General features: G+C 45.1%; 1 protein-coding gene across 2 annotated transcripts; it reads right to left on the bottom strand.

The window, feature by feature from the left end:
• Positions 1 to 2110: 2110 nt before the first annotated feature.
• LOC103055718 (zinc finger protein 174) lies at positions 2111 to 11786 on the bottom strand. 2 transcript variants are annotated; one of them, XM_088129603.1, is made up of 4 exons: positions 11741 to 11786; positions 8134 to 8846; positions 6734 to 6860; positions 2111 to 3891 (listed from the first exon to the last, which is right to left on the bottom strand). In XM_088129603.1, exons 1-4 carry the CDS (start codon positions 11760 to 11762, stop codon positions 3020 to 3022), a joined length of 1734 nt encoding a protein of 577 aa, XP_087985729.1. In that variant the 5' UTR covers positions 11763 to 11786; the 3' UTR covers positions 2111 to 3019. The 2 variants fall into 2 exon arrangements, with proteins under 2 accessions (XP_087985729.1, XP_087985730.1); XM_088129604.1 differs by lacking the exon at positions 11741 to 11786 and adding an exon at positions 11614 to 11725.
• Positions 11787 to 14983: the final 3197 nt, after the last annotated feature.

Here is a 14983-nt window from a genome sequence, read left to right on the forward strand (position 1 = left end):
TCCCAGAATTCTCCAGCCAGCTGGAGAATTCTGGGAGTTGAAGTCCACACGTCTTAAAGTTGCCAAGGTTGAGAAACACTGCCATAAACTATAAACATAATAGCAGAATGCCTACAAATATATCTATATATGTGTTTATGTGCGTGCACATGCATATGTCATTTTTTGAAAAGCAAATTCTGCCTTCCTATCCTGGTGATGGCAAGGTTCTTTGATGGAATAATTGGTAAGACTGAAGATGGAAAAGCATGAAATTCTTCTGATTTCAGATATATGAAAATGTTACCTATTTATCATGACACGTCTACCATTTACTTTCTTTCTTCGTTGTTCCCGATTTTAGTTGTTTCTCCAGATCAAGATCACCCTTGGCGTTTCGATCAAAGGTCAATAGAATATGTCTCAAATATTATTTGGGAGACTTGGAATTGCTACCCACAAGGGCAGAGTCCATGTCTCTCTTGCTTACTTTCTTGACTCTAAGTTCATATGACATGTGTGATTAAGCTAAGGCAGACTCAGAGGTTGTGTTCACACAAGGCCCAATGGAATTAAATCATCATAAAGCTTCTCTGGGCTCAGCGCATTATGGGAACATATCAATTGTAATTTCTTAACCCAAGTTTAGGTTTCAATGTATGGTGGGAATCCAGCCCCTATGTCCTCCTTGATGTGCCAAGTGAAACCCCACCCTTCCGTGACTTTTCTAGAGAAACTGAGTCCAGAAATGACTGAATCTGAGCGATTTTGTTTCTTGCACAACCACAGGCACACTTCAAGTGCAACGAGTTTAGCAGATGGTAGAGAAACCCTAGAAAGCTCTCCGTTGTTCATTGGGAAACTGGAACACAACGAGTTCCTTTCATGGACTGGAAGCTTCTGTTGTGTTGAATCAATATATATTTTTAGATGGAGGGGATCTGACAATGGCCCTCCTGGTTCTGCTGCTACATACACATAATAGTTCTCAAGACCGATAAAGAAAGTTATATAAATAACCAGCCGCAAGCTCTAGCGGTATCAGAGAAGAGACCTGCTAATTCACAGTACGGCAATCAGGAAGAAGAGAAGGAAGTCCCCACCCTGACGTATTTTGGAATACGTTGGCTGTACATCAGCAGCAGCTCAGTTGCCAGAATTCCCGTAACTCCACCCCTTTCTCCTTAATAAATCTTGCTAAAGAAGACTCCGTGAGAATCATGCTTGGAAAAGATGCCAAAGACCCTGGCAGTAAAGCTCATTTACTGTATACCTGTTCAGTATGTGTCCCCTGTTCCCCGGCCAGGTATATTCAGAGTTGCAGCACTGGAAGGGGCCCTGAAATCCAATCTAACACTTAGTACAAAAATGCAGATTAAAGCATTCCCCTAGAGATGACTGTCTAGCCTCTGTTTAGACACAGCCAGTGAAGGGGAGCCCACCTCTACTTTGGTTCATGGGTTCTACCAATTGCTGATCTTGTTGTCACGCCAGATCTGCTTAATGCTGTCTCAGGATGCTGTTTCTGGCCACAGCCACAAATACCCCTTTGGGCTCCAATGTTGGCACATCGGCATGTCAGTGAAAATTATGCTGGCAACTATATACGGTCGCTCTATCAGGCAGAGTTACCCATCAATACTAAGCCCCAGGGCAATAATATGGGTTAATAGAAATAATGGGAATTATGTAGTAAATTTAGAGCAAGAATTTTGATGTATATTGTTACTTATATCTGTTGTGGGGGGCGGTTGGGTCAATTCTTTTTTTCTCTCTCTTCCTTTTCTTTTATGCACTTTTGCATTTTACTATTTTTTCTTTTCCCAATTCTTTCTTTTTTTCTTTCTTAACATTAGTTTTGGTTAGTTTTTATTGTTCTTTTAAAAAATGTAATAAAGTTATTATAAAAAATAGGACTGAACCCCAAAGTGCCATATAGATGCTTCACAGCAGACTAAGGGTGGGTTTGAAATCCAGTCTGAGCTCTGCTGAAACCTTCTATGATTTCATTGCTTCTTTTTTAAAATGGGGGTTGCTTATGGGAGAAGAAATAGTTTTTACAATGTTCAGAAACCACAAGGTTGCCTGTCCCAGCCCTTATATTGAAAAATAGGCAATGGGGTCAAGAAGAGTCTCTCAAATTTGGAATATTTATATGGTTTCTCCTTCCAGGTGCACTGAAACTAAAGCTTATCTTCACACTGCTGGCGTTCCGAAAGAGTCTGAACGAGGTTTTGGATTTACTCCAAAGGACTCGTGACAGCTGATCCGCCCACGGTACAAACCTCTATCTGCAAACTGAGTGAACCTGTGTGATTTGCAGTTGTAGAGATCATTTCAGCTTGGACCTGCAAAAGAATAATCCTTACCACTGCCAGGGCATTTGTCAGACCCTACTGTATATGAAGACTGTGCAACAATCCACCTTTTGAGCAGAGCGGGTGACTTGGAACTGCACCGGCAGGACATCCTGAAACCAGGTGTCTTCTTCCAGGAGAGCCGTATCAGCCCAAGAAAAGACTCCGCTTCTTTAAGGAGTTGCTGACAAGTGTGACAACCACGCCCGGGCCGGCTCCGAATTTTCTTTTTCATTTGGAATCCAGACTTCTGCACAGCCCTGCTGCCCACGGCTGGGGTACGGTGCACCCTTCGGCATGCCCTCCATGGCTCAGTGAGCCTGTCAATAGGGCCAGCCAGTTTCAAGAGGACGTTTCTTCCAATCAGAACCTTTCTCCGTATTTCTTTGCACATTTTCCCCTCCAAGAGGCCGAACAAGCCACCTATTTGCAGGATCCTCCAGCGGTGCCCTCCGTCGGTCGTTTTCAGCCTCCCGCCTGTCCTCCTAGTCCTGCATTTTGGTTTCCACCAGGGATGTTGAGACAGGAGAGTTTCCCTAATTGTCAACACCCCCCCTGCCCATTCTTTCCCGCAGACGTTGGGCTCCGAGGAAGATTTCCCCCATCTGTGTTCCTCTCCCCCAGCCCAGAGTCCTGTTTCGTCCCAGGCAGCATCCCGTCTCCAACTCCAGTTCTCTGGACCTCTAACTTTCAGCACGGCTTCTCTCTTGCGAATATCCCGTTAAGAGGTTTAAGGGCTGGGCTGCGAGCGGGACCTCTCCTCCCTTTGGCGCGATCACACGATTCTTCCCACCCTGCGCCGATTTCTTCATACACAGCAAAGCGCAGTTCCCCAGCACGACGTACCCCACCGCCGGAGCGTTTAAGTGGCTCCCCTTCCGGCAGGTTTCCCGCTCGTGCTGGACCAGGGAGGCCCGGCGTCGGTAGCTTTTCCCGCAGTCTTTGCAGCTGTAGGGCCTCTCCCCGGTGTGCACCCTTTTATGCTGGCTGAGGTTGGAGCTGGTGCTGAAACTCTTCCCACAGTCTGTGCATTTGTGAGGCCTCTCGCCTGTGTGGATTTTGACGTGCCGGCGGAGCTGGGACTGGCAGGGCCACTGCTTGCCACAGTAGGAGCATTCGTAGGACAGGGTCTTGGCTGGTGGAGGGAGGTCAAAACCCGGGCCGCTACATTCTGGGGCCATCTTTGGGGACACGTGCTCAGGGAGCCTCTTCCGGATGGGGCTTCTGTCTGAATCATCTTCCTTGCAAACCACATTTTTGGGGGGCACCTTTCTGGCTGAGCGTCCTTGGGTATGTCTCAGCCTCTCCTGACTTTCTGACCTTCCTGCTACTTCAGGTACCTGGAAAAAGGTCCCTCTGTCTCCTTCTAAGGAGATGTCACTGAATTCAGCCTTTGGGGCGCTTTTCGGGTGAAGGTTCTGGTCCTCGTTCTCACATCCTGAAGCAAAGCAAGGATCTGGGCTAACCTGTCCTCCTGCGTCGTTTGCAGACATCCTGCTTAATTCTCCATGCTCCGTTCCCTCCGGCTGATGACTCTGGGTCCTTTCTCTGTCACCTGCCCAAACAGAATCACAAACTCAGCCTACAACTTTGGCATTGAATTGGAGAAAACCTGACAGCTTCCCTACAGCAATAGAGGAGCTGATGGAAACAGGTAGGATGCAGATGAGTAAGAGATGAATTTAATGTCTTTCTCTAAAGGAAAGTGACTCAGGAATCCCAAACTGGGAATTTAGCAGGAAAGGTTTCCTTTCTGCATTAGGCTGCCATAGCATGGTGCCAGAATATATTTTTTGTGAGCAGAAGCTTCAGTCTCTAGCACAGTGTTTCTCATCCTTGGCAACTTTAAGATATGTGGACTTCAACTCCCAGAATTCCCCAGCCAGCATGGCTGGCTGGGGAATTCTGGGAGTTGAAGTCCACGTATCTTAAAGTTGCCAGGGATGAGAAATACTGCTCTAGCAGGCCCAACTGAGAGTTTTTTCCAAGTAGATGTGCCAATGGCCGACTCTACAACTGTCTATGTTCCTGTACTGTACAGGAGCAGCAAAACAACAAGGAAAAAATCATTTTATTGAAATGGGCCTTTGGCATCATGTGTTTGTGGGTGACTACTGGTTTAGTTGCATGAATGTATTTTAAAACAGGACACAATAGAAAGTTTTTGTGTTTTGTGTTTGCATTTTGCTCGCCATGCTCCACCCAGAGGTCTGTGATCGAGGCAGCCTACAAAAAGGATAAAATACAGAAATGCATAAATGCACTCGGCACCCATATTTCTGTAACGGGGGGCCAAGATGTTTCATTGAGAACCCAAATTTGAAGGGGCTAATGAGTCCAATACTGTAGAGGGAAGAGGGAATGGCCTTGAAGAACAGGAGGAAGAGCCTCTACCAAGGCAACAGGCAGATAAGAGAGGCTTGAGCCCTGGGCAAGGAAGTCACATGAGAAAATGACTCAGACAAGCCCCTCCCTAGTTCACACAAAAATAAAGGGAGGGAAGAGGAAGTACATTCAGACTTGCAAGATTCTCTTACTTATAGCTGTTACAATAAAAGTTGTCCTGATTTATATGGCATTGGTTTCTTAGTCTGGGCTGACCAACCCCTGGTCGGTGCAGGAATCCTGAGGCATCTCCCCTAGATGGGTTCACAGTTGAATACATCCAATGAAAGAGAGGCCACCACTTCTCTGGGTCACTGGTCCCACTGTCGATCTGTTCTTACAGTTAGGGAATTAGGTAAGGAAGGTCAAAGAAGAGCTAACATCCATACGAACTGCTGAGACTCTGGCCTGGATGCCTCCATCTTCAGAGATACACTTAGGAGCAACACACCCCTAAAGGCAAAGTAAAACCCAACAAGAAAGATTCACAAGGGGTCTCATTAGATAGGCTGATCGTCGAAAAGAAGTTAATATATAGAATCTTGGAAACTGAACAGGTCCAAACTCTAGCAGTCCACTGGAGTCGGGCAGCCAATAAATTTAAATCAATCAATAAATGCACTTCATTAGCGAATTCAGTCAGATGAGTTCTCTGAAAGCCTTTTAAACTTCTCGCTCCCAGAATGTAAAACTGAAGGGCTTAACTGACCACTTCCCAGGTAAGAGTGACCTTGGAATAGGAACGTGCTCATTGTTAATAATATTTCAAGATACTCTAGTTTCTTTCTCAGCCCTAGAGATCTCACTTAACCCATGAGGAAACTCTCCCTTGGGTTACTGACTCAGGGCTGCTTGCCTCGGAGATGGAAAACCAGCACTGTTGCTAATGTTGGTGAGCTACAACTCCCACCTCCCTTGCTATTGGTTATGTGGGGTAGGAATAGCTGAGAACTGTAGTTCAGCAACTCTGGAACGTTCCTGATCCCTCAATCCTGGCCTACAGTGATGGGGATGAACATCCCAGGATTTCAGAGAAGAGTCTCTCCCAGCCCTGAGACCTTCTCCTGCTGGCCAAGGAAGCTGAGGCTGTGCATTTCATGCCATCTGCATACCACAGTGGGCAATGGTGGGCATCAATTCTTCCTACTTGTGGAAATGTGCAGCATAAACGAGTTTCACTTCCCACCACCTCGGATTCTTTCTGGACATCAAGTCTCCACTGCAGCTCATTATGTTACCAAAGGGAAAAGGTCTCAAAGGGTTTAATTATGCAGACAACGGCAAAGTTTACCTTTCCAAGGTTGCACTTCTATCACTTTTTAAATTTGATTTTATTCTTCTGGTATTGGTTTTGCAATTTCCATAAGGTTCCTAGGACAAGACTTAGATTGATGACAGAAGCATTTTGAATGAAAGAGAGAAGAATCCCATCAAAAAGCCCTCTGTAGATCCTGTCAGGACCAGGTTCCTTCCATACTGCCCCCTAAGCAACCTTGACATACAGGTAGCCCTCGTTCAGTGACCACTCATTCAACCAACGTTCAAAGTTACAATGGCACTGAATGAGTGGGACTTATGACCGGTCCTCGTAGTTATGGCGGTCGCAGCATCCCTGTGGTCACAGAATCGCAATTTGGGCACTTGGCAACTGGTGTGTAAATCTGACAGTCACAGCATCCTGCGTCATGTGATTGCCCTTTGCGACTTTCACCACCAGCTTCCAACAAGCAAAATCAATGGGGAAGCCAGCAGGAGGTTGCAAATGGTGATCACATGACCGCGGGATGCTGCAACCACACAGGATTCATCTAATGATGGCAACTGGAACTGCTGCAACTGCTAATGTAAGTTGGCATGGTCACATAATGTTATACTTTAGAAATGTGTTGCTTAGTGACGGAGTTGCCAGTCTCAATTACTGTTGTTAAACAAGGACTACCTGTATAGTCAACCTGAAGTTGGATTTTAACCATTTGCAGTCACGGTCAGCCACTCCTTCCACCAACACTTACTGAACAAGGGAGGGTCACCATCGCTATTGTGCTCAACCTCCATGGAGTGCCCCAGGTCCTCTGTGTCTGATGGATCCAATTCTGCCTTGGGGGAATTGACAATCACCTCCTCAAAAGGCTCCAGTTCCTGCAGCAGATCAGGGACACAACCAAAACAGAGTGACAGGGCTGAGGAAACATAGGCCTGTCTCTTACCCTATGCTGTGACCCACACCAAGGCTGGCCTCCAACAGCTATTGGAAGCACAGGACAATCTGGTGCCTGTGTTCTGATCAGCAGTCCTTCCTTCCTTCCTTCCTTCCTTCCTTCCTTCCTTCCTTCCTTCCTTCCTTCCTTCCTTCCTTCCTTCCTTCCTTCCTTCCTTCCTTCCTTCCCTCCTTCCCTCCCTCCCTCCCTCCCTGGACAGAGGGAATGGCCTTGAGGGACCAGAGGAAGAGCCACTACCAAGAAAACTGTCAGATAAAAGAGGACTGAGTCTGGGGCAGGAATGTAATGTGAGAAAATGTCTCAGACAAGACCCTCCCTAGTTCTCACAAAGATAAAGAGAGGGAGGGAGGGGAGAAGCACACTCAGACTTGTAAGGTTCTGTTACTGTAGCTTTAAAATAAAGGAAGTGCTTCCATGGCATTGGATTCCTAGTCTAATCTAGCTTGACAGGCTGACCATCCATCCATCCATTCCCAAGTGGTTGCCACTGATATAGCCAACCACAAAAGGCCAGCCATAAAATAGTCATATGGTAGAAGGGACATCCACATCTCTAAGACACTCCCAACTACTCCAGCTAATTTTTGCTTTTTTTTTTTTCCTGATGGGCAAAGCACCAAACAAACTACCAGCTACAGTTTTATTTTTTGAGAATGCCAGTGGGGACCATTTAGGCCCAGAGGTATTCTTGGAAACACAGGTGATACTAGAGACACAAATTCTAGTAGCCTTTCAGGTACTGAACCTCCTTGGGGACGGTATAGGCCAGTTGTTCTCCCTTAGCCTAACCCACCTCACAGGGTTGTTGTGAGGAAAATGGGAGGAGGGAGCATGATGCCTGCTACCTTGAGCTCCTGAAGGAAAGGTAGGATGCAAATCAGATAGACAGGTAGATAAGAGATAGGATCTGCTCCTACTGATCTTCCAAATTTATTATACAGATAGACTCTCTCTGTATAGAGATGCTCCATCTGGCCATTCAACTGTGCAACGAAGCAGAGAGGCACGATATATAATGCCATAGAGCAGTGTTGTCCAAACTTGGCCACTTTAAGATGAGTGGACTTCAACTCCCAGAATTCCCCAGCCAGCCATACTGTGGCCAAGTGGCCAAGTTTGGACAACACTGCCACAGAGGAATTCACTATGCCCCAGTCAAGATTTCCAGAGCGTGTCAATGGAAAAGCCCTTACCTGCTGCCTTCTCTGTAGATTCAGGAGGAAATCCTCTGCCAGGGTGACAGCCTGGGCACAGGTCTGTGGCCTGCCTTCTCTGACCCAACCTTGTGCTTCCTCAGGCAGGATGGTCAGAAACTGCTCCAGGACCACCAGCTCCAGGATCTGCTCCTTGGTGTACCTCTCGGGCTTCAGCCATTGGTGGCAAAGCCTCCGAAGCTGCTCGCAAACATTTCTGGGCCCTTCAGCCTCCTGGTAACAAAACTGATGGAAACGCTGGCTCTGCTCCTCCAAGCCATCCACGTCCTCGCCCCAAATCTCTTCTTTCACTTGCACAGAAGTATCGGGGCTCTTCTCACTGGTCCTGCGGGTCTCCTGGCTGACCGAGTCTTCTCTAGGCCATAGCCCAGTCTCTGTGATCCCCTTCAAGGAGGAAAAAGAAGACTGAAATTCTTTAGGACTCTCCTCTGCTGGGGGCTGAGCCAGCTGTGGGCGTCTTTCTGGGAAGTAAGGGGCCTGCATGGTCTTGAGGAATGTCTGCCACTGGGTTTCCCAGCGCTGCTGCAGTTCATCTTCCGGTTCCTGCTTGATTGGTTTCAAAAGCTTCTGAAGCCGAAGTTCGGCACCAACCCCAGCTTGAGTGCCATGGAGACTGTTCTGAACAGCCTTGGAATTTTTCTCTTTTCCAGCCCCTTCTGGGTCTTCCTGCTCCATTTTTACTTCCTTTTGCTCTGTGAATTACAATCAAGGTTACCAACAACATTCCTGATCTCATTTTGTTTTATTTCTTCCAAAGGCCTCCCCACAGGCTTACGTCTTAGGAATGGGTGACGTTCCGGAGACACAAATGTTTCTGTGAAAGTTGCCTAACTCTGTTCTTCAGAGTTTTCCAAAAGGAGTAGACAACCAATTTTCCAATGGTGTAAATACAGGTAGTCCTTGCTTAACAATCTTTCAAAGTTATGATGGCACTAAAGTTACTTACAACTGGTGCCCAAAGTTACGACTGTTGCAGCACCCCTGCGGTCATGTGAATGCAATCCAGACGCTTGGCAACCAGCTTGCACTTACGACAGTTGCAGCATCCCAGAGTCACATGATCGCCATTTGCAACCTTCCCAGCCAGATTCCGGCAAGCAAAATCAATAGGGAACCACGTGATTCACTTAACGACCACTGCAAAAAAGGTTATACAATTGGGTCCAGTCATGTGATGATTTGCTTAACAACCTAAATCCCAGTCCCAATTGTGGTGTTAAGCGAGGACTACCTGTAATTTGGCCACCAAATGTCTTCCCACACCCAGCTAGGGTACAATGTCTCTAAAGAAGAGCCATTTGCTGGATCTCGCCAAAGGTCTACTTCACCATCAACTTCAGGCAGTAGCTTTATTAGTCCTCCCCCCACTGGTGTCTCCTAGACATGTTGGAAAAGCTCAACATTTGCCATTCCCACAGATGGGAATTCTGGAAGACACAGTCCCAGTACAGTTGGATCCATTTGTTGAGCTACCTACAATAACCCTCTAATATTCCCTGGAGGATCCATTTATCTCTGTAACTCAGGAAAGTTATCCTCCATGAATTCCTCTAATACACACATCTAAATTGAAATACAAACACCTTCTACCAAGTACCTAATGCACGGTGCCTGGCTTATTTATTTTGAATTTATTCTCAGTCAACTATTCCCAGAACCGTAGGAACAGTTCTTCAGTTCTACTATATGTACAGTGACTCTACGCCCTTTATTTCAGAAAGCTGTCCTCTAGATTGATTTCATGTAATTATTTATTTTCTTGGTTTTGCTCCTGAATTTTCCTTTGTAAAGCAAAGTTCTAAACATAAACATTTTTTTTTTATCCTTATGGACTTCTTTCAGATTTGCCCCTTTCTCAGGTTTGTCCTTTATTTTTTCCAAGAAAATGTGGTCGCTGTAACTATACGCCACCTCCATGAATGCTGGTTTTCAGTCTCACAATCCTGTTGGCCATCAACTGATTGATTATGCGCCATGTACATAATCAGTGCAACAGTGTCGAATTTTAGTGACCGCTCTTGGACCCTGTTGGCCATGCCATTCAGAAATTAAATTAGGGGACCCAAAATCCAACATCTACAAATGGCACCCCATTGGGAAAAGCCATTCTAGATCTTGAGAGAAGGAGAAACTAAGTCATTTCCAGTTTGCTGCTGCAGGATACTGGCCTAAAAACCAGTTTGTTCCAGGACTGGAGCCTCTATCTGTCTTCATGCAGGAGGTATCAGTAAAGAGTGCCATATATTTTTGGTTATTTGAGGGATCACCTCTTCCTGATTACAACTACCCATCGATCAGGTCTGGCAGGAGGGCATGTTACGGACTCATCTGCTAAAGAGTTCCATCTGAAGGGTCTGAACGGCCTTTTCTGCTGTGGCCCCCGCCCTCTGGAACATCATCCCCCCCAAGGTGAAGTCAGCCCGTCCCTACCAGCCTTCCGGAAAGCCCTTAAAACATGGTTTTTCCAGCAACCTTGAGGATCCCATGGGAACAGGGAGCCTGCGATATCGCATTTAGGATGTTGTCTACTCTCCCCCAGGCTTGGTTTTTATTCATGCTTAATTGTTTTTAATAGTTGTTAAATAGTTGTTTACATTTGTTTTTAATGGTTTTGGAGTCACATCTGTGAGATGGGCAGTTTTGCTAAATAAAGAGGTAGATAGATGAATAAATGCCCTCTCCATGAAAATGGCCTTTTGTAGTAATCCTGCATCCTATCCTGACTCAGGACCGGTGGTATAGTCAATTATTTTAGATGGCGGGGGGGGGGGGCAAGCTGCAAGCCCTGACTGTCTTCTGAAGCCCCTGGAGCTCCCTCTGAACGAGACCGTCCCCCTAGTTTACAATAGTTTCCGACGTGAGGAACATACCAAAACAATAAAATATAAAAATATAGTATTTTACTATTTTAAAATAAAATAGAAAATTTTTAAAAAATTTTTTAAAAAGTTTCTGAAATGAGGAACACCCCAAAGCAAAGACAAATAAACAAGCAAGGCATTGTATCTCAGCCTTGGCCATTTGAAGACATGTGGACTTCAACCCCCAGAATGCCCCATATGGCTGGGGAATTCTGGGAGTTGAAGTCCGCGCATCTTCAAGTTGCCCGAGTGGAGAAACGCTGCTCGGGGGTAACCTGTAAGTAAAGAAAGCTTCGAAAAAAACCAGAAAGGAAGAGAGGATCCAGCTTGATGGGGCTGGATTGAGGATTCACTTGACAGATCCCTGTCCTGAAATGCACCGACTGCCTACTCCGGGCAGATCCAGCCAGCAAACTCTTCCTTGCCCATTTTGGAGTCTGGATCCAAGCTTCTTGGCCGGCTCCCTCCCTCCCCTCCCCTCTGGATCTTTCTGAGATCCCTTCCCTCCAACCCGGACAAGCCACCCTGCTGTGCTGGGGGGGATCCTGCCCTGGAGATCCACCCCAAGTCCCTCCTTGATGGGATCCGGGTTCCCAACCTCTCTCTTCTGGATTCCTCTTTGCCTCCCGGGGCCAGGGAGCATCGGGGAACCGGGGCAAGGCAGGTCCCGCTTTGCAAAGCCTGCGCAAGGCAGCGGTTTCCTGCCTCGCCTTCCGCTGACTCACCTCCTCCTTGCAGCCGTTGCATCGCAGCCTGTGCAAAAGCGGCGGGGCGGGGGGGGGGGCGGAGGAAATACATGCAGAACTGAGGTTCCCCCTCCTAAAGGGAGGGAGGGCTAGGAAGGAGGAAGGAGTGGGGCCTCCGGGCCTCTCTAGCAAAGAGAGCTCGGTGTGGTTAACCCCTTCTGAGCTGCAGGGGGAGAAACAAAGCGTCGGGGCGCGATTATCTTAGCTAGGTTTTTTTGGGGGGTGGGGAGGAAAATGGCAAGTAAGCAAAGCTCATCCTATAGGACAGTGTTTCTCAACCTCGGCCACTTTAAGCTGTGTGGACTTCAACTCCCAGAATTCCCCAGCCAGCCATGCTGGCTGGGGAATTCTGGGAGTTGAAGTCCACACAGCTTAAAGTGGCCGAGGTTGAGAAACACTGGTCTGGGGTTTGCCCAACAGATGACCCCATAAACTAACCCAGTGGGCTGAAGTTAATTCGGTCATCAACTTTAGCCTGGCTAAAATCTTAAACAAAACTTCCCTCCCCAAAGCCAACAATCTTATTCACCTGATCGGTTTCTCTCTCTTTTCTGTCATTCATGTTCAAGATGAAACAGAGCTACCAGAATATAATAAAAAATAAACGAGAGAGTACAAAGAATCCATAACTGCGATTAAAAAGATCTAAGGCTACGAAAGAGAGACCCTATACGATTCATAAGAAATGAAGTCATGGTAGACCATGCAAAAAATATTGCTCCATCTTCTCAGGTTTAAGATAAGGGGATATTTCAAAGATCAATAAGGTGCACGTCTCTTGAATCCATTCTTTAATATAACTTTCCGCCTGTACAGTGTAATTCTCTTTCCCAAACTAAATAGAGATGTAATTCTGTAATTATCTGGAACCAAAAACAAAAACAAAACCCCACAGCTGAACATGTTCAATCACAGGAATCAAATTTCTTAGACAAGAAATCTGATACCCATTTTTATAAGCATTCTTTGAGGTGTCCAATAAACATATAGCAACATTTTCTGATGGCTCCATTTCTTTCTTGAGCAACTATGAAAAAAACATGGAGCTACCAGAAGTGGGGAGATGATGACAACCCAATCAAAAACCGGATGAACACCTTTGTGAGGATGAGGTCTTTGGGGGAAAGAGTATCACAGCCACAGATAGAGTTGAGTACCACCTTATAGAGGTCACCTTCCAGTCTTTCACTGCAAGTCATTCACAACCGGCTTGGGCCATTATTGTCCCACGACGACCAGAGAGAGGACATGTTCCAGGCTTCTGGAATGCCCGCAGGCCCCATTGCTATGGGCAACACTCAACAGATGTCCAGATGCTACAGTGATGGAATAGAACTTTGCACCTTGGAGAAAGGTGGGATGCGTGTGCCCGTGGTCAAATTAATTCGGGCAAGAGGAAAAGTTGTTCCTAAAGGAGCGATGTTTACCAACAGAGGTGAAATATGTGTAGCTCAGGGTTGAACTGTGGAGTCCTTGGGGTTCTCTGAGCTTGGTTCTTTTCTTGCCCAGCTAGGTAACATCTTCAGTGCTTCAGTAGCACTGAAGATGTTACCTAGCCGGGTAATGAAACGTTTGCAAGAAAAGAACCAAGCTCAGAGAACCCCAAGGACTCCATGGAGCTATGTTTGCAAAATCACTTTCAAAAGAAAAGGTGAGGAGTTGTATTCAGGATATGCAGTGAAAAGCTTTAGAGACCCCATGTAGGCCCATCGAACACTATTACTCATTTTAGCTTTAAAAATTATTCAAACTTTCATTTGGAGGTGGAATCAAGCAGAAGGTAAGGGTTGCCTCTGTATTCACCTTATGGTTTCTCAGCTTCCTGGTAGTATCTAGTTAATGACCAGAGTTTTAAATATGGAGTAACCTTTACTATCTGGACCGAATCAATGAATTAGATGTTTGTTTTGATACCCTATTATCTCAGAAGCCTTGACAGTCATCAGACATATGGTCTCTGCACATCATAAAGCCATTCCATACCACCCAGACAGTCCACTAATAAAAGTTGAAAACGCTGCACTCTGGGGCATTTTAAATAATTTTTCCAAGTGTGAATAGCAGACTTCAGAACAATGGAAAAAGTAGTAGTAGACCTCAATGTGTAGTTTTCACAAAAGAAAAATTAAACGACAACAAAAACTTAGTTGTGTTTAAAAAATAAAATAATATTCAGTCTTGGAAGTAAAATTCAAATGCTTCCATAGGCTTGAATATCAAATATTCTTAGCAGCATCTTTTGTGAAGATACCTTGGTTCATGTAATTATAAATACACTTGTCTTCTATGAATTTGGAGAAATTGTTTTTTAAGGAAAGCACCTGAGTCGACTGTTTTTAACAACTGTAAAGACACATATTGGATATTGGGATATTGTAACCTATTGGAAAGTAGTTATTAAAGAGTAAAGTAATGCCATTTTAGAAGGGAAGTTAGTGCTTTGCCATTACATAGATGCAAGAGTGTCACATAACATAGATAAGAAAGGGTCCTATACTTACTAAGTTTTAGGAGAAAGTAGTGGACCATCTAAATGTGACTGTGTGACAAAAACTAAAATTCTCAGAGGATAATATTCTCTTGAATTACGTACCTAGTACATGGAATTTGACAACTGGACACCATAAATGGAGTTTTCGTGCTCTTACTATGGCCAAAAGGCTGATATTGACGCATTGGAAAGATAAATGCATGGCCCCATTCACTCAATGGATTGAAGACCTGATTGCGCTTGCCACTTACGAGCGGATTGCCGATAGACGTAGACTTTGTATGGATAAATACAATAAAATATGGGACTCATTTATGCAAAATACAGGTTAAAAAAAAGCATGGTAGTTATATAAATGTGTTACAAACACACAGACACTTGCATAATGTATTAGAAAATTATATAGAGAATTGCAACTGTTCATAGTTGTGATGACTCTTTTATATTTTTTCTGTTGTATTCTTTTCACTTCTTTTTTAAGCACTTATGTATTTTTATTTGACAATGTATAATTTTTGTGTTTTGTTCCCTTTTTTCCTTTTTCTGTTATTTTCAAAGCAATAAAATAAATCAAAAACATAAGAGGACTCTATTATGGTCCTAGCAACAGAAATAAGATGTGCCCATTAGAAAGTGAGAAATTAGACTATTCCTTATAAGGAAAGTAAAAGTTGACAATTCTAGAACTAGACATGCGTAAACTAGTAGTTAGGGTTGGGGTTAGGGTTCCA

Source organism: Python bivittatus, unplaced genomic scaffold (genome assembly GCF_059951505.1).
Source record: "Python bivittatus isolate LINGU-HERP-01145 unplaced genomic scaffold, Pbiv_v1 ctg000810_np1212, whole genome shotgun sequence".
Taxonomy (NCBI): Eukaryota; Metazoa; Chordata; class Lepidosauria; order Squamata; family Pythonidae; genus Python; species Python bivittatus.